At 37.8% G+C, this 27679-nt stretch overlaps 2 protein-coding genes and 1 long non-coding RNA gene across 3 annotated transcripts in view; 2 read left to right on the top strand and 1 right to left on the bottom strand.

Moving 5' to 3' along the window:
• The window catches only part of LOC134214686 (uncharacterized), a 362784-nt gene that overhangs the window by 282330 nt on the left and 52775 nt on the right, over positions 1-27679 (top strand). The window lies entirely within an intron of this gene.
• On the bottom strand, positions 2166-3357 carry LOC134214685 (uncharacterized). The gene is made up of 3 exons (XR_009979876.1): positions 3310-3357; positions 3184-3247; positions 2166-2329 (listed from the first exon to the last, which is right to left on the bottom strand). It is a non-coding gene; the product is annotated as an uncharacterized LOC134214685 (long non-coding RNA).
• Positions 25361-27093, top strand: LOC134214684 (uncharacterized). Its single transcript, XM_062694005.1, has one exon. The coding sequence runs from the start codon at positions 25361-25363 to the stop codon at positions 27044-27046; it is 1686 nt and encodes a 561-aa protein (XP_062549989.1). The 3' UTR covers positions 27047-27093.

The following is a 27679-nucleotide window of genomic DNA, read 5'->3' as shown; positions in this document are numbered from 1 at the left end:
CTCGGACCGGCACTGACGCGTTGATTCCGCTAACGTCAACAAACGATTATCCTTTGTTCTATGGAGAAAGTGCATCTAGAATCGAGTTTTCTCAATCACCATTGTTAAAATTGCCATTGTTAAAATTGCTGCCAAACGCAATTTGTTGCAAGCAACTCGAATGAGGTTTCCTGAAAAGTGAGTGAATTTTTTTACATGGGTTATGCTTATAAAAAAAAGATTATTTTGGCCTAAACTGTTCAGCCCATAGTGCGATCGTGAAGATTTTCAATGGGAAACAATGGGACACGATTTTCCGTGGAATAGAGCTTGTTGCAAGTAAATCGGTTAAACATAAGTGCCTGAAAAATGAGTGAGTTTTTTGCACGGGTTTTCGCTTATAAAAAATGTATTTTAGCCATAAGTTTTTAAACCACAGTTCGATCGGGTCGATTTTCGATAGGTGCTGCACTTGTGGGCCGGCCTGAAAAATTCACCCGATGTTCGTTCAAAATCGGGCCAATTTTAAAAAACAGCACTTTTTCGATTTTTGTTTTAAATTTTAAAAATACTTAGAGGCATCAAAAAATATGGGTTCTTTGTTCGTGATATAAATTATTCGTAATATAAACTGTACTTTGTACGTACTGTACGTTCACTAATTGTTTTTTTTATTTTTTGTGTTGGGGCACTTTTAGTTGGGGATTCGCTAATTGGGGCAAATAATTAAAAAGTAATTAAAAAGTAGCTAAACGTCAAAATGTGATGTCAAAACCACGTTAACGTTTTGTTTCCGTGTTTAGCGGGATCAATATTTCTTGGCGCGTAAAATGTTTCTTTGTTCATTGCAAAAAGTAAAGAATATTGTCGTTTGTCAAAACGAACGACATTCAATAGTTGGGACGAGGTCGTGCCCCTATTCGCGAACTATCACAGTAGACGAGAAAGGCAAAACACAGAATTTTAAAGATTTCGAAATTTTTCTTCCTGTCTTTTAGTCTTACGTGGATTTTTCCTTCGCTTGGATTCTAATCCTCGGAATATTGCGCATAAGCCCCAAAATTTTATTCCCACCTTTGGGTTTCCGCGCCGAGCACTCAGCGCCAGACTCGGCGACAAGGAGATAGTGGTCAAGTTGGTACTCCTGATTTTTTGACAACTGATGTCGATTGGTTGTGTGAGTGCACCGGTGTCAAAAAATATAGCTTTTAGCTGAAAATTTAATTGTCAAATGCACATTTTGACAGCAATATAGATGTATGAGTGAATAAAATGTTCAAATGCTCTATCGCGGAAGCAGTCGCTGAAGGTGTCAATGGTTTCAGTGATGAAACGAAAAGTTTCAATGCAAAAAGCAATAATAAGAGGATTCCGAAATTCTGAAAAAATAATTGGTTAAAGAAAAAACTAAAAATACTAACTGCAATTGGTAATCTCAAATTTCAATTCTATGAATAAAATGTTTATTGCGAATTATTTATTAATATTATTATTTATTTGAGATTTGTATGAAAGAAAATAAAATTATACTTAAATCTAATGCATTATTCAACTATTTTTCTAGTTATCGTTTTTTAATCATAGAGAATTGTAATTTAATTTTTAACGGAATCATAAAAAATATTTTACGATAATTATACCATGAACAATTTTTATGATTGCAGTTATAATAATTCCAATTTGGACGATACACTGAATGGGTCGTTAAGTATCGTTACCATTCAAAAAGGTGATTTTTTCCATATATTTTCGACAAGCAATTTTACCAGAAATCATTAGTTTATCATCATTTTTTTGTCATGAGATGATACGGATTATAATTGTATTCAACAACGAAGATCAATGGAATGATTTTTGGTAATACAAATAAAGATTCCACGATTAATCCAAATTGAAAGGTGTTCAATAAACATTTAATTGTACGATAGCAGTATCACAATATGTATAATTATATTTTACAAACTACGATACATGATATGATAGTTCAAGGACACTATGATTCCTGCTACGATTGATATAGCATTTATTCTCAGTTCATGGTACAATAAATGAGCACAAAACAAGTTTTGAACATATTTTATTCAACATCTTTTATAGTAGATATTTTTCTAATCTATTCAAAAAGAAAACTTTGAAACTTTGAAACTCTGTTATCATCAATATCACTATGGGTGATGTCTCAATAACAATGTTTTTTTTTTTTTCATTTTCTCCACATGTTTTTGGTAGGTAAAATTGAAAAAAAGCTTTCAAACGATTTTTGTATGATGCAGACGCTTTGTCCATGTCCAGAGGATATGCTGCTCTCTCATCAGTTATTTTTCGCATGTTTCGAAGGGGCTGCACGTTCCTAGAAAATAAGTCAAATAAAACAATGAATGACTGCAATATTAATTTGTTGTCCTGGACAGCTATGCCCTGACTTCTTGATAACAACAAACAACATGATTATCATCTGAACTAAAACAATTGCAAAACATTTGAATCTCGTGATTCATCTTCAAAACGCGTGGGCTCAAACAATTTGAATCACTATACTAATTCAACTCTAATATTGGGTGAATAGCGACCCATATCAATAAGTACCTATATTGATTGACCTTTCCCATCAAAATTTTTATTATCTAAATCACTACCTCAGCTATATTTTCAAGAGAATTACTTCAAAATCGTACCTATTCTAGAAAATATCGACGAATTGAGATAATTTTTGTGTGTATGTATGTATGTGTGTACAAAAATGTGAAACAATTTGCTGCATTAAATCAATTAACGCATTAAAATGAGTGCAAATAAATGTAAATTGATGAAAATAATGAAATCTATCCCCCTAAAACGGTATTTTGAACTCGCTCAAATGTTTTTCTCAATAATTATCTGGGATTTTGCTCTTCATTTAAATAGGGAATAATCTGGGTTTTTGCTCTTAACTTTAATAATAGTTTGAGGCACTAAAAAGATGTTTTTTTAAACTTGCATTAAATGAATAAATTACTCGATTACACAATAAAAGTTTTTGACGAGAAAGGTCGATTGAAAGGGCATTGCGGATATTTCTGACGCCATACGGAAAAACTTGATAGTTTGTGCTGAGGGAATTAATGTATCCATAATGGTATGGCCAGTTGCAACATTGTTCAATTATTGGATGGATTGTAGGTCATTCACATACATTAAAGAAAGCACATCATAGATTCTTCTTACCTTTTGTAGCATTTTTGTGGTTCGCAGTTGAATCTCCCAATTTAAGGTGTATACCGTGCTCCTTCTAGAAAATAAACCATTAATATATATCAGCTTTTTATTTCCTATAATTAAGTTTCCACTTACATGCATTTTTATCCTTTTCGACAAATAAACTTTTTACTCATTCAATCAACATCGCCGCCGACTTTTAGAGAAAAGTTTAAATGGCGGTTGGCCCAAACACTGTTGTCGAAAGCATTGTCACTAATACACTGAAAAAGAAATCACTTCACTTTTGTGTTGGGAAATAGCTATCGAAATCATTTACGATAAGATACGTTTACAATAAAATTATAGCAGATAATCCTTACTACAGCATGTATGATCCGTTAAACATTTTAAATGATTGGGTCGTTATTTTTGTTAATCATATAAATGTACATATATCATACAGTATATGATGATTATAAGGCGAATGGAAAACTAATAATACCAATTATTCGGCGTACAATTTATTTCTATTCGGGACAACACTTATTTTTTTAATCTACCATTTATTTGGAAGGCTCATTTTCCTTGAAGCATTACGAAGCCGAAATCATGTTTTATTACTATTCTTACGATTCATAAACAATAATGTTAGTTTTGGGAACCAAAGGACTCGTGGTTAGGACGAGGTCAGGGAATACAATAACACAGTAGGAAAGAAGGGAATTTTGGGTGCCTAAGAAATTACGATACTGATGTTCACATAGTTGACATTCTTGGCGATGTTTCACATCTGTAACGGAACAAACAAACATTTTTTTAGAAGACAACAACGAGAGAAAGACATACGAAAAGGAAACGTAGGGTGAGGTGATTCCACAAGGAGAGAAACTTATGCGAATTACACGTGATGAGTAGAGAATCTCCTTCCAAAAGAAAGTTCGTAAAATCAATAACACAATCTAGCCCTCGTTTCCCAGATTAACCTAAAGTAACTCATATATGACGAAATTTAGACGATTCGGATGTCAATACCAATTATCATTGGCAGTTTGTTAACGCATAACCCCTGTTTTTCAGTCTCCATAAAAGACATGTATTCAATCTAAGTAAATCGTTTTAAATGAAAATTTAGATGATGCAGAATTTTTGGCTGAGATTACATTTCAAGAACATCAATAGAGGACTATTATTTGGCCATTCAACTCTGTTGAATATGTTGAACATACGATCATTCGATACGATACATGGGAGAATGTTTTCAATAATTCCACCTCATGTTCCACTTTTAGTGCACTCACAAAAAACTCCGCATTATATTCATGAGTTCACACATGGATTTTTGCAATGGGGGTAGCGAAATGGATTCCATAGTTTCGACACATATATTTCATGCGCCCACATGCATTGCATGAGTGTTCACACATACTATCCATGTGGGTCATAGTATCCATGTGTGAATTTGTATGCAATTGAGTATGTGCCGACAAATGATATGCATATTTCAAAATACATGGATTTTTGCCATAAAGTATGTGTCGATTTTCCTGAGTGTGCCCATCAAATCAGCAAAACTGATAAGTTTTATCTTCCTAAGCCATTTAGAAAACTTGTACGAAGGACGATGCCGGGACGTGCCACTTTAACCCGTATCATTAGCGAAGACTTTATCGTTCGCTCATTGTCGTTTTTAAATATTCAAGGCTCCAGCAGCACCGGACTAATGTAATTTCATTTATTCATGCTGACTGGTTTCGTCGGTTATCGTCGCAATTTATTTCTCACCCGAGCCGGCTCGGGTCCTCCCCGGCATTGTTGGACGAGACAACTTCCAGGGAGCCGTTTCCATCGTAGCCGGACAAATCTTCTGGAAGTGGAACTTTGCGGCTCCGTCGAGAGTGATAAGCAAGCACTCGTTGTTCATTGCTGTGCTGGAAATTTCGGTACCGTCCAGGAAAAGAGGAACCGAGCTATTACTGCATACGCTATTCGGCGGTAGCGGTACAATATTAATACCCACTTAGTTAGATGCATACAATTCTGTTTAAACCCAATTTCGTTCCATAGTTATGCGGAGAGTTGACGATAGAGCTTTCGCTATTATCATCATCATCGCCATCGTCGTTCACGTCGTTGTCATCCCCCGGTCTTAGTGGGTTGAGGTTTACCAACCACTACTGAACCGTAGTGCACAGTCAGTGGTCTCCCTCTATGCATTTTATGAAAAGGCACTTGAAGCTACATGTTTTCGCAATGTGAGATGGAGAGCGAGTCTTTAGCTAAAAGGACGAATCGCTACACAAGTGGTTCGAAGTGGTTCCGTCCGCTTTGCATCGAAGGCAAAACGCTAGGGTGGTTACAATTTCCGAAAAAAAAAAACGATCTGCAGGTCTCCTTTCAAACCACTTTCGAAAGGTTTCCACTACGTATACAATTATGTAATGAATCAAATATGTTGCAGAATCATTGCTAGCTTTGCGGTTAAGAGCACTCCGCAAGCAAATTGCACTCCAATGGCAGCCACCACCATCAACTCCGACAGCGAGCTCATCGCTTGCTGTCGTGGTTTTATCACCAACATACCAGCCAAAGCCCCATCAGAAGATGCGCGCCGAGATTTTCTGAAAATAAAGCGCCACTCGGTGAGCCAAATCAAGATTAGGCGGATTTCGTTTGTTGTGCTGTGCTTTGTATAATGTAGTTCGGAGCAGACGATAACCAGGGCAGAACCAGCCAAGGTTCAACGAAAATCGTGTTTTGCCCGCAGCGTTGAAAACACGATTACGGGGAAAATTAACAATCTTCTTTAGTTGAGGAAGGAATTATGTCTGGTGGTGATGGCTGGGATTTGTGGTGCTTACGATATGTGAATTTGAAGGTTAAAGGCGGAGCTACATTGATGCTATTACATTAATTCATTTTGTTAACAATGTTTACCACAACCGTTCTCGTTCGTTAAGGGAGTATTGCAACAATACTGAATGGAATCTTTCAAAAATGGAGTTGGCTTGATACAAGAATGCGAAAAGCAGAGCATAATGAGTGGGTGGAACAGCATTACTTTGTGAGCGTTGCGCGTAATCAAGGTTAGGAGGAGCGAGAAATCCTTTGATGTTTAGAGTAAAGCGGTTTTTGACGATTACTTTAGGAAGTGCTGTAACTGTAACCAACGAATAAACAAACCTATGATGTTTGTTTGAAATTATTTCACTTTAAACTCAAATGTTAGTTGAAGGCGACTTAGAATTTATATTTCGTGCAGGTATCAAATGCGAAGCATAGCAAAATCGTTTCCAACATAGACAGACAGACAAAGTTCACCAGTCAAAAGACAAGTTTAGTACTATTTCATTTAATTCCACCACGTTGTGATCTTTACCGACACGTATTTCGACCCCAACCTCAGTGTCTCGTACTCGACACGACTTACAAGACACTGAAGACGGCCTTACAGTTTAAAGTCACACGAAAAATAATGCACATAAAGGAAATGTCAAAAACAGCGTACACGCTAACTTCCATCTTGATTGATTGCAGTACCGTCGCTCTTTCCAAATAAGTTAAAATAGGAAAAAACAGGGTACATGTTTTATCCTCCAGTTTGCCTTGCGAGCAAAGATGAGGAGTCGATTCTTGATCCGTTCTAGGGTGCTTTCTGATGAGAAACAATCTCGACTCCCTGCCATATAGGCATAGTACTTATATATTGTACTTCGCCACACCAGCCACATGCAATGACAATTATAGAAAAGCTTTTAATAAATAAATTGTAGAAATGCTAATAGACAACTAAACTTTGAAAAAAAAACTGGAAACGGAAGAAGTTAAATAATATGCACCAATTTATTCTTAACTTCAAACAGGTTTGTTTGGAGTCTATTTTGGGTCAACGCTAGATGGGTTTGGTGAACCTGCGCAATGAGTCGGCCTTGAGTATGTGCTGATCCTTGAAATTTGTTTCAGTGGATTTTTCAAAAACATCTAAATCTTGTAGTTTATGATTGACCGAACGGTGACGTTAAACACAAAGTTACTTCATGGCTCATGTATGGACATACAATCCTTGAGTTGAAGATCTTGCGCCTGACCAATCAGAATATTGCACTCTAAGTATGAAGCTTTCCCGACTCACACGGAATCACAAGCGTCACTACTGTATAATAACAGAATTATCCTCACCTGAAACTTCTTGCCAATGTACAGCTTTTATTCTTGAGAAGGTATCTTCCACCGATGTATTTGGAGTCGCGCTGGTCCAGTGGCACATGATACCTGTGCTCACTGCGCCGAACGAATGGCGGTCATAAATTAGTGTCCGAGCGAAAAACTTTTCTTTCAATTACACCCATTTTATCCTTTCGTGTTATCAACTTTCCTGTGCAACAATCAGAAATACCAGCCCCTACGATAGGGTAAAGAGTAACAAGGATGGGATGAGAGCTAGAAATAAGAGTACATTGAAGCAATAGTGAATGGAAATTTTAATTTTGCATTAATTTAAACTTTTTGCCCATAAGAGATCTCACTTGGAAGGAAGAAGAAGGACTCTTCTTTATTTCGAACGCTAATTACATAGCAGCGCTGATAAAATAGAAGAAATATTAATCTCATTCATTGTAAAATTAAAAAAAAGTGTTTGAACTATTTTGGTTGCTGAAACGTGTTCGAAACTAGATTCTATTTGCATAGTATGTTCCACATCTGGGACAAAGTGTGATCAAAGAAAAGGCGTTGCAATAAAATAAATAGGATATTCTATGCTCAATGTACTACTCCATCTTTTCACTCAGAATGGAATCAAATCCTATTTCGAACATATTCTAGTTTTTTGTGTTACAGAAATACTTGAAGTCCGAAATAACTACCGCTTTTGCCTTATAAGCACACGTAAAAAAAATCCATTATTGTTTACAAAGCACAAAGCCATAAATATGCTTAAAGATCTGTACTGATGAAAATGTCAACATTCCATCAAAGTTTCAGGATATTTGGATTTGAAGTTATTTCCTTAATATGGGGACACTTGATCCTCCATTAGTCACCCATACAAAAATTTGGCTTAAAAATCAAAAAAAAAAAAATAGATCTGTTCTCTGGCTTCTTATTTTGTGTAGATTTGACAGATTTGATGTAGGGTTGGCAGGAAAAATTAGTTATTGCGTATATATCATAGAAAGGTATTAGGTATTATGGCACAAATCTCCCAAATTGAGGGGAACGTGCCTCCTGAGCCGACGTTCTGATCATAGAAAGGGGATCAAGTCTCCTCAAATTTTGAAATTGCATGTGCTGTCGAATTCAATAACAAACATCGTTCATGTATACGCACAGCAATTCGAAAATTCCGCGAATTTTGAAGGAAAAATATTTAAAAAATCTGATCTAATTTTATCAAAGCAAGTTCTTTGAGAGGGATCAATTTCCCCCGATTTTCGATTTTTGACAGCACTCCAAAAATATCGATTGTGTATCAATAACAACAATAATTTAAGGACTGTCATACATCAATAAAGTTAAAAACAATATTTCTTAGAGAGTCTGTGTGGAAATCGCGTGTGTTTATTTATTTTTGGCTTTGATACATCGAAAATCAGGAAAGGGGATTAAGTCTCCCCTATGTATAAGAAAAAACTTATACATAGGGCACTGCACGGACTGTTTTGTCGCTTTCTCGCTGCAAAGAAATTAGAAAACAACAAGGCCAGTAAACGTCAAATTTCATGAAGAACGAAAGAGAAAAAGATTCGTCCGTGCAGTGCCCTATTGTATTAGCCACATACATTTCTAAACTTATACTTTTTATCAGCGTATGAACTTTATTAGCTTTTTAGTATGAGACCATTCATTAGGTGGCATAATAAATTGCATGGGTATTTTCGAATGGTTTTTTGCCATAACTTATAAGGTTTTTTCTTTACGTGCAGGAGGTCGTGAGTTCAATTTCAGGCTCGTTCCTTTTTCTACTTTGTATTTCAATCTTAGTTCTTTCTGTGTTTCACGTTGTACCATCAGTGTTGGTAAAATCTTATATATAAAAATGAAATGGTCTGTGTTCGTATCCGCATAACTCGAAAACGGCTGGATGGATTTTTTTCATTTCTTCAGCAGAAACATTCTTTATAGTTTCCGACAGGTTTATATGATATTTCCTAATGGGAAAATTACGAGTAAGGTTTAGCAAACCGTGAATAACTGAAATTGTGATTCCTATGCGAACTCTGCATGGGCAGTTCGGAATGCACATTCTCGCCTACTATGCAGGACAACGTCTGCTGGGTCGACTAGTCGTTCATAAAACTCAATCATTGAGCGCTCCCGCGCGAACTAACTCGTTTGCGATTTTAAAGGAATGCATCGGGTCTGACTTTTTCATGCCAAAACGGATCATTTCATTCATTTCATCACCTCGCTCCAGAAAGTGATTAAAATCAATTTGGAGGCAATTTATTGTTTACACACACAAAATTATCCATTGTTCTATGTGTTGAACGTTAATTTACTGTTAATTTACAAAGGAGAACGAAAGAAAACCTACGATGATTCAAATGAATGATTCAACTCAGCCATGATTGGGTGCTGAGTTGGGTGCGTTTCAACTCACGTTTGATTTGAATCGTCCATGAGTTTTGAGATTTTGAGTTTTTCCCAACACTGAAACAATTCCTACTGTTGAAACCTTTCACACTAACAATTCCAAAAATCCCCCGTAGCACCTATGAGAGGTTGTAGAGCTCTCTGCATCTTTCTTAAGTAAGTGTCCAACTAGTCATCCTACCCCTTCCTCAGCATTCGCAAGGACGTGACCGGGCCAGATCTCGACTATTCGAGAGTACATTGCTTCCTACTAAGCGATAGTGATAAGTCACAAAACAATATCGTTACTACGAATGGAAGTGATGCCACTCACATACAATAGTTGAGGCTGGCACCTCCCGTAATCCGGGGAAACTTTGATCGCCGGGGTAACATTGATCAGCAAGTTACGCTTACTTTTAACACAAGGCATAACGAAGCACTCATAGTTCCGAGGTTTGAATGAAACCTCTTATTCACGACGTCACTGGTGCGAATCAGGTCTGAGTGGATTTTTTTTAGGGAAAATCGATCAATTTGATTAAACGATGCCTTGACTTGACAATTACTCTAAAACAATGAGTGGTTTTGAATATTATTGGAGAAGTTTTTTTTTTGGGAAGTTTCTCTAGAGTCTAGATATTCAAGTTAGAACTTCTTTTTCAATTTCCATTTAGACTTAAAAAATCCTAAGGAAATTGCTCCAGATGTTGCTTATGAACTTCCCTCTGGAATGCCACAAAAATTCTTCCAGGAATACCATCGGAAATTCCTCCTGACATTGCTTCCTCACAAATTTCTTGCGAAAATTCCTCCAGTTGTTGTTTATGAATTTCCTCAGGAATTGTCTCAGAAACTCCTCCAGGAATCCTTTCGGAAGTTACTCAGGGAGAACTACTTCGAAAGATGATCCAAAAGTTCTTTAGAAAATTTCTCCTGATATTCTATAGGAAATTATTCGAGAAATTCTTTCGGGAATTTCTCCAGGAGTTCCTTCGGAAATTACTTACAAAATTCGTTCCAATTTTTCACTTTCACAATTTTTCAGAAATTATATTGGAAATGCTTCCTGAAATTTCTTCGAAAGATCTTCCAGGAAATCCAACGGCTACTCTTCCCGAATTTCCTTCGGAAATTATTCCAAGATTTCCATTGAGAGTTCCTCCAGAAACTTTGTGGAAAGTTCCTTAAGTGTTTACATCGGAAATTATTCTAGTAATTCCTTAGAAAATTGCTCTATGAAATCTTTTGGGAATTTCATTGGAAGATCTTCCAGACGTTGCCTAAAATATTCTATCAGCTATTGCCTCAAAAATTCCTGCAAAAATTCCTTTGTAAATTTATCCATAAATTCTTTCGAAAATTCCTCTCGAAAGTCATTTGGAAATTTCTCCAGATGTTGCTCATGAAATTCCCTCCGAAACTCCTCCAGGAATCTTTCCGGAAGCTACTCAAGAAGTTACTTCGAAAATTCCTCCTGGAACCTGGAATACGTTCGAAAACTTATCTGGAATCCGTTTGAACGATGTCTTGACTTGACAATTACTCTGGAACAATGAATGATTTGATTCGAAAATTTCTCCAGCAACTCCATGAGAAATTCCTCCAAAAGTTTTGGTAGGGGATTTCTTTTCAATTCCCAACGAAACTTCCTCCAAAAATTCTTAAGGAATCTGTCCCAGACGCTGCTTATGAACTTGCCTAAGGAACTGCATTAGAAATTCGTCCAAAAAATCATTTGCAAATACCTCCAGGAATTCCATAATAAATTGTTCCAGAAATAACTTTCGGAGTTTCTCGTTTCAGGAATTCCAATGGAAGTTTGCCCAGATATTCTTTTGAAAACTCATCAATAAATTTCTTACAAAATTTGTCCCCGAATTCCCCCGAATTTTCAAGGGACGATCCCAAAGAAGTTTTATAGGAAACTTTTCCAAAAATTCTTTCGGATGTTACTCATTGAGTTACATCGCATACTCCTTCAGGATTTTTATTGTAAATTCTTGAAATTCTCGGAATTTATTTTGAACATTTCTCGGTGAATTTCTTTGAAAATATCTTAAAATTTCCAGAGAAATTGCTGTAGGAACTCTTCGATGAATTTATTCATGGAATTTTCGATGAAATTCCTGGAGAAATTTACAATGGAACTCCTAGAAGAATTTCAATAGAAATTCCTGGAACAATTCCCAATAAAATTCCTTTAGTCTTCGAATGAATTTCGGGTAAAATATCCGAAGAAATGTATGGAAAAAAAAATTTCGGGAGGATTATCGCATGGAATTTTCAAAGTAACTTTTGGAGGAATATCCGAAGTAACTCCTAGAAGATCATTCGCAACATTTCCTGGATTTCGAGTTTCGGATGCAATTCCTGGAGGAAATTTAAAAGAATTAAAAAAAAATTGAGGCAATTCCTGAGCGAAATTCATGAGAAACATCTTGAACATTTTCTTATGGAATTCCTGGAGGTATTTCTACAGTATCTAAGTATCTAAGTATCTAAGAATAATACAAGGTCGGGAATGTTCAACTAGTCTTCTTTTCTATCTATATATAAAAATGATTTTGCATTAGACCTGTGCGCCGCCGTGCCACGCCGCCGCCGCCGTCGAAAAAAATGAAATTACATTTTTTCAAACGTTGTCATGAAGCTGTAATCAAGGAGTGCATAAGTAGAACTGGAACCAAGAAAATGTTTGAAAGTTACGTTCAAGTTATAATCAGCATGAATAGTTTTATCAAAGTTAATTGCCTATTTCCGGAGATTAAACCACCCGACTTGGACATTAATTTACAATGTTACAATGATAACTCATATGTGAATATGTACGTTATGTGGAAGATATTGATTTGGAAAATTTATTGAAGGTAACCACTTTCCCTTAGATGGGACTCGAACCCATGACCCTACAGTACGCTAGACTGGTGCTTTAACCAACTAAGCTACGAAGGACCTCCGTCGGCCTTCGCAACCTAGCGGCTACTGAACGAGCTCAGGATTCCCAAATTGGACGCATAGTCAAATCACTCGCAATCCATTTCAAACAAAACAATATTTGTTCAAACAAAATCCGCCTGGCATTTTATTATTCAGAAAATAACGAAATTGTTCTTCAGGAAATCAAGGAATGGCTCCTAGAACTTCTTCGGCAGCTCGTAATAGAATATGTCGGTCTGAAAATATTTCAGAGTTTCATTTAAAAATTATTTGAAGAATCGGCAATCCTTTTTTGAAATCCTGTGTAAACTAATACGTCTACTTCTAGAGTTTCTTCAGAAACTCTTTTTGGGATTCCTTCGACAATTTTTCTCGTAAGTCCATCCACACCAAATTCATTCAAGAATATGATTTTTTTTTAATTTCTTCTGATTTTCAAACCAGGAATTCCCATGCGAATTTCTTCAAGAAATACTGCATTGATCATTAAAATCTTTTATGAGCTCCTTCGGATATTTCCACAAAAAATCCGTTGTGAATTCTTCATGAATAAGGAATTTCCCGGAGCAGTTTTTCGAGAAATTTTAGTGATTTCCAGGGGAACATATAAATATTCTCGTAGATATTTTTGAGGAGAATTTCTTAATATGTCTGAGAAAAAAAAGCGGGAGAATTTCCGGAGTAATTTCCTTATGATATGTCTGAGGAGTTTTCAAGGGAATTTCCCGGAAAAATCCTGTAGGGTTTTCTGGACGAATTTTCGGAGAAATTCTGGAGAAGCTTCCGATGGAATTGCCTGGGAGATTCTTGGAGGAATTTGAGAAGGAGTTTTTGAATTTTTTTCTAATAGCTCATAAACATTTCCGGAGAAATAATTTCCAGAAGAATTTATTTGTAAACGACTTTCAGGGAGAATCCTTGTACGGAATTTCCGGGTTAATTTCTGGAAGAATTTTCAGAGTTTCCACAAGAAGTTCTTCAAGAATTCCTGGACAATTTCCTTGAAAAATTCCCTGAAGGTGGGTTTAGTGCAATTTCATGTGAATTCTTAGAGGAACTTCCGGAGAAATTCTTGCAGGAATTCCTGGAGGAACTTCCGGAGTAATTCCTGGAGGAACTTCCGGAGTAATTCCTAGAGGAACTTTCGAAGGAGTTCCTGAAGTAACGTCTGGAGAAATTCCTGAAAGATCTTTCGGAAGATCCCTGGAAGAATTCCTGGAGTAACTTCCAGAGGACCTTCCGGAGGAATTCCCGGAGGAACTTCCGGAGGAATTCCTGGATGAACTTCCGAAGGAATTCCTAGACGAAGGAACTTCCGGAGGAGTTCCTGGATGAACTTCTGGAGGAATTCCTGTAGGAACTTCCGGAAGAAATCCTGGAAGAACTTACGGATGAATTCCTGGAGGAACTTACGGAGGAATTCCTGGAAGAACTTCTGGAGGAAATCCTGGAGAAACTTTTGGAGGAATTCCTGGAAGAACTTCCGGAGGAATTCCTGGAGGAACTTCTGGAGGAACTTCCGGACGCACTCCTGGAGGAACTTCTGGAGGAATTCTTGGAGGTATTTATGGGGGAATTCCTGGAGGTACTTCCATTAGAATTCCTGAAGGAACTTCCGGAAAAATTCCTGAAGGAACTGGGCCGCCGCTGGCTGTAAAAATTTTAATCGGCCCACAGGTCTATTTGGCATTTCCTTTAAGGCTATGGATGGAATGGATGGATGGACCGATTTGCAAGATCTCCCGCTAATCGATTCGTCTTGTGATCCGCTGTGTTTATATATCTGAGAAAGCGGAAAAATTTTGGCAGGGAAAGCCGGAAAATCATGAAAATGTAACGGTCTGGTGTGTTGTGGAGAATACTATTCTGCACTAAAGTCGATCTAGAGTGCGGCGCTGCAATGAGCTGAACTATTTACAGTTTGAACGCAAGGTCGGGTGTTTGAACTAATAGACTATATAGGGAATTATTTGGATTTAAGAATGAACCAATTTGGCATTTCATCGAACATGAAAGAACCTAAATATGCGTCGTGCATAAAGTAATCTATTCTCCCATTTAAAGATGATGGATGACTAAATTATTCTAGAAGAAGGCTTATTTATTTAGTTTTCTTGTGTTCTATATATTATATAATCATCGGCTCTGGGGATCACATTCACTATTGCCTTATTTTGGGCAAACGCGTACTTCTAAGGAAAGGACTACATTCACCATAACCTTGTTTTGTGAAATCCCTACTTCCTAAAAAGGAATCAAATCGATGAGAAATAACGTATTATGAGAAGGTAATACCTTCAGTTCTAAGCTCATAATTCATTTCCAATATAAAACTTATGCTAAATGACCTAATGCTAAATGGCCAAATGGTCCACTTCCGTTCTTAAATGCTCGGGAGGTTTCACATTCTCTTAATTAGCCCAAACGTCTAAATTCAAAAAAAAACTTTTGAGGAAAACCAATCACTTCCATTGGAAACTCGAAGGAATTTTCCGAGAAAAATCGATGGAATTTTTCGACGAAATTCTTAAGAATACACAAAGAAATTAAAAAAAGAATGTTCGTGAATACTTATAGGATTTTTCCATGGATATACGAGATATTTTCATGGGGATTTTCTTTTGGAAATTTGAGGATATTTTCAACGCTTTTCGGAATTTCATATGAATTATATGAGAAAATACAGAAAAACTAGTCGGAGCAATCCAGAAGAAATTACCGATCCGAAAATCCGATAGAATTTGAAAAATACGGAGTACTATATAAACAAAAAATCATTCGTTTGAAAAAAAAAATATAACATGGAGGAAGGGGATAACAAAAATCCCTTACGTTATAAGTGTACGGAACATTCTGGGGAATTAAACAAGAATTCTCCAGCAGAAATTCAGTTTATTGCCTCTGGAAATTCATTAAAGTGTTACATCTTCTTCTTCTTCTTATTGGCGTTACATCCCCACACTGGGACAGAGCCGCCTCGAAGCTTAATGTTCATTAAGCACTTCCACAGTTATTAACTGCGAGGTTTCTAAGCCAGTTTACCATTTTTGCATTCGTATATCATGAGGCTAACACGATGATACTTTTATGCCCAGGGAAGTCGAGACAATTTCCAATCCAAAAATTGCCTAGACCGGCACCGGGAATCGAACCCAGCCACCCTCAGCATGGTCTTGCTTCGTAGCCGCGCGTCTTACCGCTAAGGAAGGCCCTCAAAGTGTTACAGGTAAGCTTGGATTTTTGAACCGGCCCGGATCATTCAAAATCAGAAAATCAGAATAATGGGGGCGGTTCTTTCATCAGTGCTGCCACCTGGAAAAGTTTCGAGAAAAAGTAGAATCATGGAAATTTGCCATGGCATGGTATAGAAAATGAGGATTAAAATGCCTCTAGAACGTTATAGAAAATTTTAAGTCAAACAATTTTAAGTTTGTGGGGTTAGAAACTCAACAATCTTAAGCATTAACCGCTTATTCGAGAAAAAAAAATGAAAATCGAGAAAAAATAAATACTAACCCTTTAAACTAAGATTTTGTTTAAAAACATCTTTAATTTTTGTTTAATAACAAAAATATACTTCATTTCCTATACCACACCGTATGAAATTTCAATTATTCTACTTTTTCTCTCGGTACCAGCTGGCAGTCTTCTCCTCCCCTATTAAGCATTTGAAAATATTTGACAGGTTACTTAATAAGCTTTCAATCAGAGGCTACTAGGATGGGGACATGAAACCCAGATTAATCCACCTAGCGTTGGTGGTGCCTCACTCGCATTTAGTTAGGACACCAACCTTATATGGCGCTTCTATAGTTCGATATACCATTTTCTTCATAACTTTTAAACGCCATTACCGGACGTTATAAAATTCAATAGTGATCAACAAGGCTTTGTCCCCTGTAGAATAAAACTTGTTGCGACAAAATCGGTTAAGGATTACTATACGAAAAGTTGTCTAATGTTTTTTATAGCTTTTGTGCACACACATACACACACATACACACGGACAGACAGACATGTGTTCAGCTCGTTGAGCTGAGTCGATTGGTATATACTAGACTGGTGCTTTAACCTTCGTAGCTTAGTTGGTTAAAGCACCAGTCAGTCTAGCGTACTGTAGGGTCATGGCTCATGGCTCATGTAGGCTCCAATACTTTTTCCAAATCAATATCTTCCATAGAAAGTACATATTCACATATGAGTTTTCATAACATTGCAAATTTATTGTTTTGAACGGTAGTGTTACAATACCATGTATTGTTTTTCTATAATATTTTGTATTCGGGCTGCCTGCCAGTCACCTTGCATTTCAAACGAGAAAAGATATTTTTCGTTTTGTGTTGGACATTTCAAACAAAACACTGAAGTTTTGTAGAAGGAAACTAAATGCATATTTGTCGACTCAGAAAGGGATTATGTAGTACGTGGTAATAGAAAAATTAGTATAACATGGCTTATGGCGTAAGTCTAAATTTGTTTCAAAATTTCGTTAAATTTCGTAAAAAGCTAGTTTTTTCTAGCGAAATTTTTGTAATTTTTCGAAACGAAACAAAATCAAGAAATCATATTTCGCCATTCTCAAATTCCACAAAATTCCGCGGAATTTCGTTTCGAGCCACCTGAAACGAAATTTTTCGAAATGCGCCATTGTCGGGTTGCTTTCTTATTTCAAATAATGTCACTGAAACACAATTTTAAATATTAGTTATACTTTGTATTAATTTAGCATTTCACAGCTTATTTATTTTATAATTTTTATCACACTAATTTTCGACATTAATCATATATCAACCTGCTTAGGGTTGACGCTATGTGTTTATTCAGTTTAGTTGGATAATGAAACCCATGCTGAAAATGTCTTCAGCCTTCAAACAAATCTAACGCATTAAAATACACTGAATTTATAGAGGGCTTGTCTAAAATGGGCGTTTTCCGTATCTTTTCCGCACTGTCAGATGCTTCGAATTCTTGTGATTTTTATATATAAAAATATATAAAATATATTTATATAATATATAATATATATATAAATATATTTATGACCCTTGATGAATAGGTCAGTCGTGGTGGAGTTGCATCCGTTTTCTCTCGATTTTGTACATCATGCGCGGTGGGCATCGAAAACAGTTTGATTAACCTTCCAAGTCAACCTGTACTTCAAGTGGTATACTTTTCATGAGCAAAGTTGAATACAGTGGTTCAGAAACGTTATCATTATAATTACAACTTTAAAGTCACATACCAGAGTAAATTCAGATAAAAATGCCAATGCAAGCTCTTACTTAACCTCATTTATTTTGACAGTTTATAGAGATTGTTAGAAAAAAATCGATGGGTGGAAAAAAATAATTCATATTTGATCCTGTGATCCAAATATTTCAGTAATATTCTTTGCATTCAGTATGAAATCACTCGCAAATGACATCTACATGCAGATTTATCGGGAACTTCGCCATAGATGAGGTCTCTTGTAAACTGTCAAACTACGCCATCGTGCAATACTCTATATCACTCATAAATTACAACCATTCTCCATTCTCTTATGATTGAAAAATGATGCTATTTAACTAACTTAAGAACAAATAATCAACCTCAGCACCATTCATCTGGTTCTCTGCACAATTTTGTATATTACGGTCGTAATGCTCATGCTTATGCCCATATGAACCACTTTGTGCTTTATGTATATCGAAACTGGTAGGACTAAACCACTTCTAGTCTTTGGAGTTGAAAACTAACACTTGCGAGGGGCACATCCTAACCTTTCTCACCTCGTAACATCGGTTCCCTGTTTGGGGACGCGCAGTGCTGAAAGTTTATAAGTTTGGGTATGCGTTGGAGGAGCTTGTTGTTGGGATTTCAATAAGCGACTCTGTAATCTGAACATTATTATTTATTGCATGATGTTGCTCCTTGTTTGAACACAGGGAAATCCATTACCCCTTGGGTGCCGAACTGGAGGCAGCAACAGCTTCTGAGGTGGGAATTGGAATTTAGAGGTGAACTCTGAATAGATTTATTGGCATAATGGATCTCAATGAATCATGAATATGCGAGCACTCGGGCAGCTTCGATAGGATCAGTGTGGTACGGACGGCGATGAAGTTAACTGGCGCTGGGTCGTGGATTGACCAATGGGTATAAATGGGTTCAATAAAGCTATAAATTTGAGCAGGATTGGGGTGGTATAAGGTGCAGTTCTGTGGACGCACATTGGAATATTTTGTTTAGCGGATATATGTGTGAATGACTTTTTTAACCATTTAGAAAGTCGTACGAATTTTTAACTAGTAGTGAAGGAGTTCCAGAGAATGCATCTCGTTTTTTACAGCTTTTTAATTTATTATGTATTTTTCCACTTTGTAACAATGTTCTATTATGGTGCGTTTTAAATCAGTTTCCTCTAATCTCCAAGTATCCAGTATATGAATCTACTGGCAACAGCCTATAAATCGAAGCTTAAGTGGATAAATTAAGGCCATTTTATTAGCCACGTTGAAGACTTGTATTCAATCCATAGCTCCCGTGATGGTCATCCATCCCATTTCGAACAGAAAAAAATCTTTCTTTGTGGGTAACCATTATTTCATAAAAACGACGCCATTTAACGACACAGAAGCCTTCTTCCGCATAGAAAATCTCTTGCCAAGCTCTAAGCGCTCGCATAGTAATGCTGCGCTTCACAAGAAAATACTCCAGTGTGGTGTGGTCCATGGCATTGAATAAATAAAATGTTGGTATAAAGGAACTTTGTTCCTCGAGGCCAAGCACGTTCGCTGGCGAAAGGCATTTGTTGCACCAGAACCGACGACCGACGAAGGGTAAAAGTTTTCCCTTGAACTCACACCACTGCAGTCGCTTGTTGCATGCCCTATTGCTTCCAATCGCAGCGCCACGTGGTAGTTTGGGATTCAGCTGGGATTCGAGCATTGAATCCGCAGGAAAATCTACACAACAAGAACGACAGAAGTGGTATATAATGCGCTGCAAATATGGAACACGGATTCCATTCCATCGGTGAGTCTTCTCTCCAGCCCCCGTTTCTAGCACGGCTCAACCAAGTAACTCGAGGGCGATAATAACTATGTTTGACACTGACTCGATCCCGAGTGGCACTTCCGTTCCCAACTATTCATAACTTGTTCCAGTGTGTTCCACCCGTGCGGTGGTCCTGTCCATTTATTAGCTTTCTTGGTGCAATCCCGCCTGGCTCCATAGAAAATTGAACGGGAGACTTAAGCAAATGGATGTGAATTTTAGAGATTGGCAAGTGCCATTTTTTAGTTCACCGACTCGTACGGCGGGTGGAGTTTGAAAAGTGTCACATCAAAAGTTTTTTTTCCTGTAAATGGTATTATGATGGCTAATATAAAAGTTGGAGCCGGTGAAACTTTTTCGTTTGGGTGACGGGTGCATGATAGCAATATTGACATCAATCAACAATGCAGTAATGCTATGACCACAATTTTCTTCGCAATATAAGCTGAATAAATTGGTTTGGCTATGACTCTCAATGTGAGTCATTTTTGCCTCTCTCGTAAACTAAGTTCACCGAAAGGCCATATGTTCGCTTCAAAAACAAACTTTTCATAAGTGATCTATACCTTTGTGATATCCATAGTGTTATATACCAATCGAATCAGCTCGACTATTCTAAGGCATGTTTGTATGTATGTGTTTATGTGTGTATGAATGTGTGTGTGCGCAAAAAAACCGACACTCATGTTTTAGGCATTTATCCAAGGGGAGGGACGCTGAGCACAATGTTCCAAGCACACATTACCATTTTTTGATTCACAATTGTGGCACTCGGTGTGGCACACTCGGCACACTTTTGACATTTGAATGATCAGGACAAAAATACCGGCAACTTTGCCAAAACTTGTTTTCATTTATTCTCAAATGCATAGAGTAATGCACCCAATATTGAACATCAACGTTCGGTAAATAAAAACTTTGTGCTTTTCTTTGTAAAATATAATGATACAAATAATCATGACGAATCAAGCAGATAGAAACCGCGCACATATATTTAAGGCAGTTGACGCTGTATTTCCATTTGACGGCAGTAAAATTTAATAATATTAACAGCACTTGGAATAAATAAATGTTTCCAATCCATTATTAAAACCATTGCTTTTCCATCAAACGTTATTATTCATATTATCCCAATAATATGAATGAATAACCGTTAAAATTACCGGGGATTCACGGAATCTAAATGATAAATTTAGATAACGCAAGTGAATTGAACGAGTCGCATGAATTGAATGCGAATTGAACGTCAAACACCTCAATTCAACGCACTTGAACGAAAGGAAGGTGAACAAGTTCATCTTTTGGTAAGTCAATTGTATTGTAAGTCGAAAGAATTTCCCGTGGAAATTCGGAAGAATTCCCGTGGAAATTCGGAAGAATTTCCCGTGGAAATTCGGAAGAATTCCTGTGGAAATTCGGAAGAATTCCCGTGGAAATTCGGAAGAATTTTCCATGGAAATTCGGAAGAATTTCCCCTGGAAATTCGGAAGAATTTCCCCTGGAAATTCGGAAGAATTTCCCCTGGAAATTCGGAAGAATTTCCCGAGGAAATTCGGAAGAATTTCCCGAGGAAATTCGGAAGAATCTCCCGTGGAAATTCGGAAGAATCTCCCGTGGAAATTCGGAAGAATTTCCCGTGGAAATTCGGAAGAATTTCTCGTGGAAATTCGGAAGAATTTCTCGTGGAAATACAGCAGAATTTCCCCTGGAAACTCGAAAGAATTTTCTCTGGAAACTCGAAAGAATTTCCCCTGGAAACTCGAAAGAATTTCCCGTGGAAATTCGAAAGAATTTCCCGTGGAAATTCGAAAGAATTTCCCTTGGAAATTCGAAAGAATTTCCCTTGGAAATTTGAAAGAATTTCCCCTGGAAATTCGAAAGAATTTCCCATAGAAATTCGAAATAATTTCCCAAAGAAATTCGAAAGAATTTCCCATAGAAATTCGAAAGAATTTCCCATAAAAATTCGAAAGAATTTCCCATAGAAATTTGTAAGAATTTCCCATAGAAATTTGTAAGAATTTCCCATGGAAATTGGAAAGAATTTCCCACGGAAATTTCTAAAGAATTTCCCATGAAAATTTGAAAGAATTTCCCATAGAAATTTGTAAGAATTTCCCATAGAAATTTTAAAGAATTTTCCACGGAAATTCGAAAGAATTTCCCATGGAAATCGAAGAATTTCCTGAGGAAATCGAAGAATTTCCCGAGAAAATTCGGAAGAATTTCCCGAGGAAATTCGGAAGAATCTCCCGTGGAAATTCGGAAGAATCTCCCGTGGAAATTCGGAAGAATCTCCCGTGGAAATTCGGAAGAATCTCCCGTGGAAATTCGGAAGAATCTCCCGTGGAAATTCGGAAGAATTTCCCGTGGAAATTCGGAAGAATCTCCCGTGGAAATTCGGAAGAATTTCCCGTGGAAATTCGAAAGAATTTCCCGAGGAAATTCGGAAGAATTTCCCGAGGAAATTCGGAAGAATTTCCCGAGAAAATCCGGAAGAATTTCCCGAGGAAATTCGGAAGAATCTCCCGTGGAAATTCGGAAGAATCGTGGAAATTCAGAAGAATTTCTCATGACAATACAGCAGAATTTCCCCTGGAAACTCGAAAGAATTTCCTCTGGAAACTCGAAAGAATTTCCCTTGGAAACTCGAAAGAATTTCCCCTGGAAACTCGAAAGAATTTGCCCTGGAAACTCGAAAGAATTTCCCGTGGAAATTCGAAAGAATTTCCCTTGGAAATTTGAAAGAATTTCCCCTTGGAAATTTGAAAGAATTTCCCCTTGGAAATTTGAAAGAATTTCCCCTTGGAAATTTGAAAGAATTTCCCCTTGGAAATTTGAAAGAATTTCCCCTTGGAAATTTGAAAGAATTTCCCCTTGGAAATTTGAAAGAATTTCCCCTTGGAAATTTGAAAGAATTTCCCTTGGAAATTTGAAAGAATTTCCCCTGGAAATTCGAAAGAATTTCCCATAGAAATTCGAAATAATTTCCCAAAGAAATTCGAAAGAATTATAGAAATTCGAAAGAATTTCCCATAGAAATTCAAAAGAATTTCCCATTGAAATTTGTAAGAATTTCCCATAGAAATTTGTAAGAATTTCACATGAATATTGGAAAGAATTTCCCACGGAAATTCGAAAGAATTTCCCACGGAAATTTGAAAGAATTTCCCACGGAAATTTGAAAGAATTTCCCACGGAAATTTGAAAGAATTTCCCACGGAAATTTTAAAGAATTTCCCACGGAAATTCGAAAGAATTTCCCATGGAAATTCGAAAGAATTTCCCATGGAAATTCGAAAGAATTTCCTACGAAAATTTGAAAGAATTTCCCACGGAAATTCGAAAGAATTTCCCACGGAAATTCGAAAGAATTTCCCACGGAAATTCGAAAGAATTTCCCACGGAAATTCGAAAGAATTTCCCACGGAAATTCGAAAGAATTTCCCACGGAAATTCGAAAGAATTTCCCACGGAAATTCGAAAGAATTTCCCACAAAAATTCGAAAGAATTTCCCACAAAAATTCGAAAGAATTTCCCACGGAAATTCGAAAGAATTTCCCACGTTAATTTGAAAGAATTTCCCACGGAAATTCGAAAGAACTTCCCACGGAAATTCGAAAGAATTTCCCACGGAAATTCGAAAAAATTTCCCATTGAAACTCGAAAGAATTTCCCCTGGAAATTCGAAAGAATTTCCCCTTGGAAATTCGAAAGAATTTCCCCTTGGAAATTCGAAAGAATTTCCCCTTGGAAATTCGAAAGAATTTCCCCTTGGAAATTCGAAAGAATTTCCTTGAAATTCGAAAGAATTTCCTTGAAATTCGAAAGAATTTCCTTGAAATTCGAAAGAATTTCCTTGAAATTCGAAAGAATTTCCTTGAAATTCGAAAGAATTTCCTTGAAAATCGAAAGAATTTCCTTGAAATTCGAAAGAATTTCCCTTGAAATTCGAAAGAATTTCCTTGAAATTCGAAAGAATTTCCTTGAATTCGAAAGAATTTCCTGAATTGAAAGAATTTCCTGAAATTCGAAAGAACTTCCCTGAAATTCGAAAGAATTTCTCCTGAATTCGAAAGAATTTCCCTGAATTGAAAGAATTTCTCCTGGAAATTCGAAAGAATTTCCCCTGGAAATTCGAAACAATTTCCCCTGGAAATTCGAAACAATTTCCCCTGGAAATTCGAAACAATTTCCCCTGGAAATTCGAAACAATTTCCCCTGGAAATTCGAAACAATTTCCCCTGGAAATTCGAAACAATTTCCCCTGGAAAGACGAAACAATTTCCTGAAATTGAAACAATTTCCTGAAATTCGAAACAATTTCCCCTGGAAATTCGAAACAATTTCCCCTGGATATTCGAAACAATTTCCCCTGGAAATTCGAAACAATTTCACCTGGGAATTCGAAACAATTTCCCCTGGAAATTCGAAAGAATTTCCCCTGGAAATTCGAAAGAATTTCACGTGGAAGTTCGGAAGAATTTCCCGTGAAAGTTCGAAAGAATTTTCCGTGGAAGTTCGAAAGAATTTCTCGTGGAAGTCCGAAAGAATTTCCCGTGGAATTTCGGAATTATTTCCCGAGAGAATATGGAAGAATTTTCCGTGGAAATGCGGGAGTAATTTCTCTTGGAAATTCTGAAGAAATTCCCGGGGAAAATCGGAAGAATTTTCAGCGGAATTTCGAAAGCATTTCCCATGGAAGTTCGGAAGAATTTTCCATAGAAATTCGGAAAAAAATCCCTTGCAATTTAGAATGAATTTTCCGTGGAAACCCCTTCAACTCTCTTATCTTTTCAGAAGAAATGCGTCTGGGTGGAAACTAAGACAATTTTTGGTGGAAGGTAGTATGTTTTTCAGATTGAATCTATCATGAAAATTTATAACAATTTTCTGTAAAATTAAGAACCGTTATTTGCGGCAATTTATAATATTTCCCTCAGAAATTTTGAAAAGATATTTTCTATATATGAGTACTTTTTCCATTCAATGGAATAACGTTTATTTTGCCGTCGACGTTAAGTATAAGAATGTTCATATCCATTTTTAATTTCAATTCCAAAATTCAAAAGCAGGAAGCGGGACAAAATATATAACAATTGTTCACACAACAATGTTGCGATTACATGTGATATCAAAGTATCGTATTATCTTATGACTTCCTTGTGATGTAGCTCATTTGTTATTCTTTTGCAGTATCTCTATCACATGCTCATGTCCCAAAGAGGATACATTCATCTAACATTTTTAATCTCTTCCATACAACAGCATTATTTATACACAGAACCAGTAGCTTTTGTACAACTTGATGCCCCAATTGTAGTGGAACCAGTGAACAAATAGTGCTTCAGTGAAACTCAATGGTGACAATAATTTAGCGAACCGAAACACACGCATCGAACCGCAGTCAACCAGTCACGCAAAAAAAAATCCATAATCCTCACTCTCACATACGTAAATCCAATGCCACACAGGCGGCGCGTTGATGTCTTCCGGTGCACCGAACAAAGATCTCACGACTTTCTACCGCTTTCTGCAGTTCACCACTACCACCACTACTACCACCGAAGGTTACCGTCGGCCGATCAGCTGCTAGCCCTTCGTGCAGCCAACTCACGTCCACCCTCGAACCTGTACGTGCAATAATCCCTGGAGATGGCGAAGGTTTCGGCAACCTCCCACCAAGATCCTACCATTATCGACATGATGGAGATCAGCAAGAAGCGTCCACCGAAGCTGAAGTCCGCCGACCGGACCGTATCGATGCGAATCGACAACTACTCGCCCGGCGCGGGAGGTGGTGGTACCGGCGGTGGGGGCGGTGGCGTCATCGTGAGCGGTGCCACCAGTCCCATAATGCTCGACAACAGCCTTATCGTGCATCACAGTCCCATCGAGCGGCTATCGCCGGTTCCGCATCAGAAGCAACACCAGCTCGATTCGAAGGTGTTCTTCGTGAATGAGTCATCCCCGACGTCTCTCAAGGTGGAAGACTACGGCTCGAACCCTCGGAAACAATTTCGACGCTCGGATACACTACACGTATACTCGCCCTCGATGCATCAGCTACGGAAGGCAACATCGTTTCACTCGAGAAGCAACAGCGGAGGATCGAATACGGACGAAATAGTTGCCGCTCCCATAATTAGGCATAGTAGCGTTCGACACTCGCACATCCATCCTCGAGAGTATCTGGTCAAGCAGGACAGTGGCGGTGGAACGAGTAGTGGTGGTGGTGAGGAAGAAGAAGAAATTCGCCAAGCTCCAGCATTTGTGCACTCTCCAAATGTCAGTGGGAATCGAAGGAACTGTCATATGCACCGGTCATTCAACGATCAGCAGAAGCAGCGCAATGCAGCATTTACGCGGAGAGATTCCGTCAAGTTCCACTCACTTGGAGACGACATGCCCGCAGAAGTTGTAGAAAGAAGTCCCCGTGAATCGAAAAAGTTCAGTTCGGCTAATGCATCGCTTGAGAATGAAATCTACCGTTCACGTAGCAATAGCCGGTCGGAGAAGAAAACGGAATCGTTCTCGGATTTTGTTAACCGACAGAATAGCAAGAAGTACAATCAAAAGAACAGCACTACCAGTTTAGACCAAGCTTTACCATACATTGGCGGAAGTGGTGCCGGAAGCTTCCGTCGGACAGTTCTTCAACATTCCAACGCACACTTACTCAGTCCCAACCCACCTTTCTCGGACGAGTTTCAACCTCAAAAGTCTCCAATCTTTGATCAGAAGAAGTCCTACAGTCTTCGGTACAAGAATGGCCGGGATGCCCGAGAAACGTTCAAGGCGAAAAAGTCCAAAAGCTTTATGATAGATCTGGAACCTCCACCAGCCATCATCAGTGGCTCCAGTAGTCCTTACCGGAAGGATAGCGTAGCATTCACTCCGGAGGAGGTGGACAAAATTTACAAGGCCTCTCGGAAACTCTCACCCAACATCATACTAGACGATATTGGACGAGAAATCAATCCTGTGCCGATGGACATCATGGACATTAACTACGGCGTAATTATGAAGACCTACCAGATGAACCGGGAAAAGTCACTGCGCAAAAGCCGACGGAAAACAGACAGTAAAAAGCCGGAATTCGACGAAGACAGCGAGTCCAACAGAAAGCGCAAGCGGATAGCATGCATTGTGATGTCCGTGTTCATAGCCTTAGCGATATTTAGTATCCTAGCCGTCATTGTGACGCTCACGCACACCAGTGCCGGCCCGTCACAGACAAAGCCTAGCTACACCTTCGCCCGGGAAACGCCAATCCACGCCATTCATTCGCCATACATGATCCCGAAGGATTCACCCAAACACTATAATGGTGGCAATTGATGCGGTAGCAATCGTAGTAGGCCCTTCATCGCGTCGTCACCCGAGCGGATCATCAACGCAGCTGGCTGCGACCTCGTGGTGGCGATTTGCTTCCTAGAGCTGTTTAGTTAGCAGTGTTTGTAGTGCGATTTAGCGACAACGTTGATTTGAGATGATCTTTAATAATATCCAACGAAGTGCCAAGGACGACCCCGGCTCGGCTCCAATGCCGTTCGAGGGCGACCATTCTTTTTTACTCATGTTTCAAGAAACAAAAAAAACGGAACGGACACTAACTATTGAATTAAACTGCAAGTGAAAGTGGTGATGATTAGTTTACCGAAGCGAGTGAAAGAACGACTAGCAGAGGAACCCGTGTCAACATCTTCTGGTACATAAATATACGCATATATACGATATACGTGACTAGCGTTAACTAATGTTAAAATAATCAGTATTTTAAACAGGTGAACAGTAAACATAACCACTAAATAACCTACCAGTAAACTAGCACGCTAATGTTAATGTAAACCAAGGTGAAGTTACGATAAACAAAATACAGTAAACCAACAAAGGAACAGTTAAATAATATAGTAAACTAATAAATGAGAGCAAACCCTCAAGCATATAATAAAGGCCCAGAAACGAAACTCT

This window comes from Armigeres subalbatus, chromosome 2 (genome assembly GCF_024139115.2).
Source record: "Armigeres subalbatus isolate Guangzhou_Male chromosome 2, GZ_Asu_2, whole genome shotgun sequence".
NCBI lineage: Eukaryota > Metazoa > Arthropoda > Insecta > Diptera > Culicidae > Armigeres > Armigeres subalbatus.
Note: the sequence above shows the minus strand (reverse complement) of the source record. Positions and strands in the feature narration are given on the sequence as shown.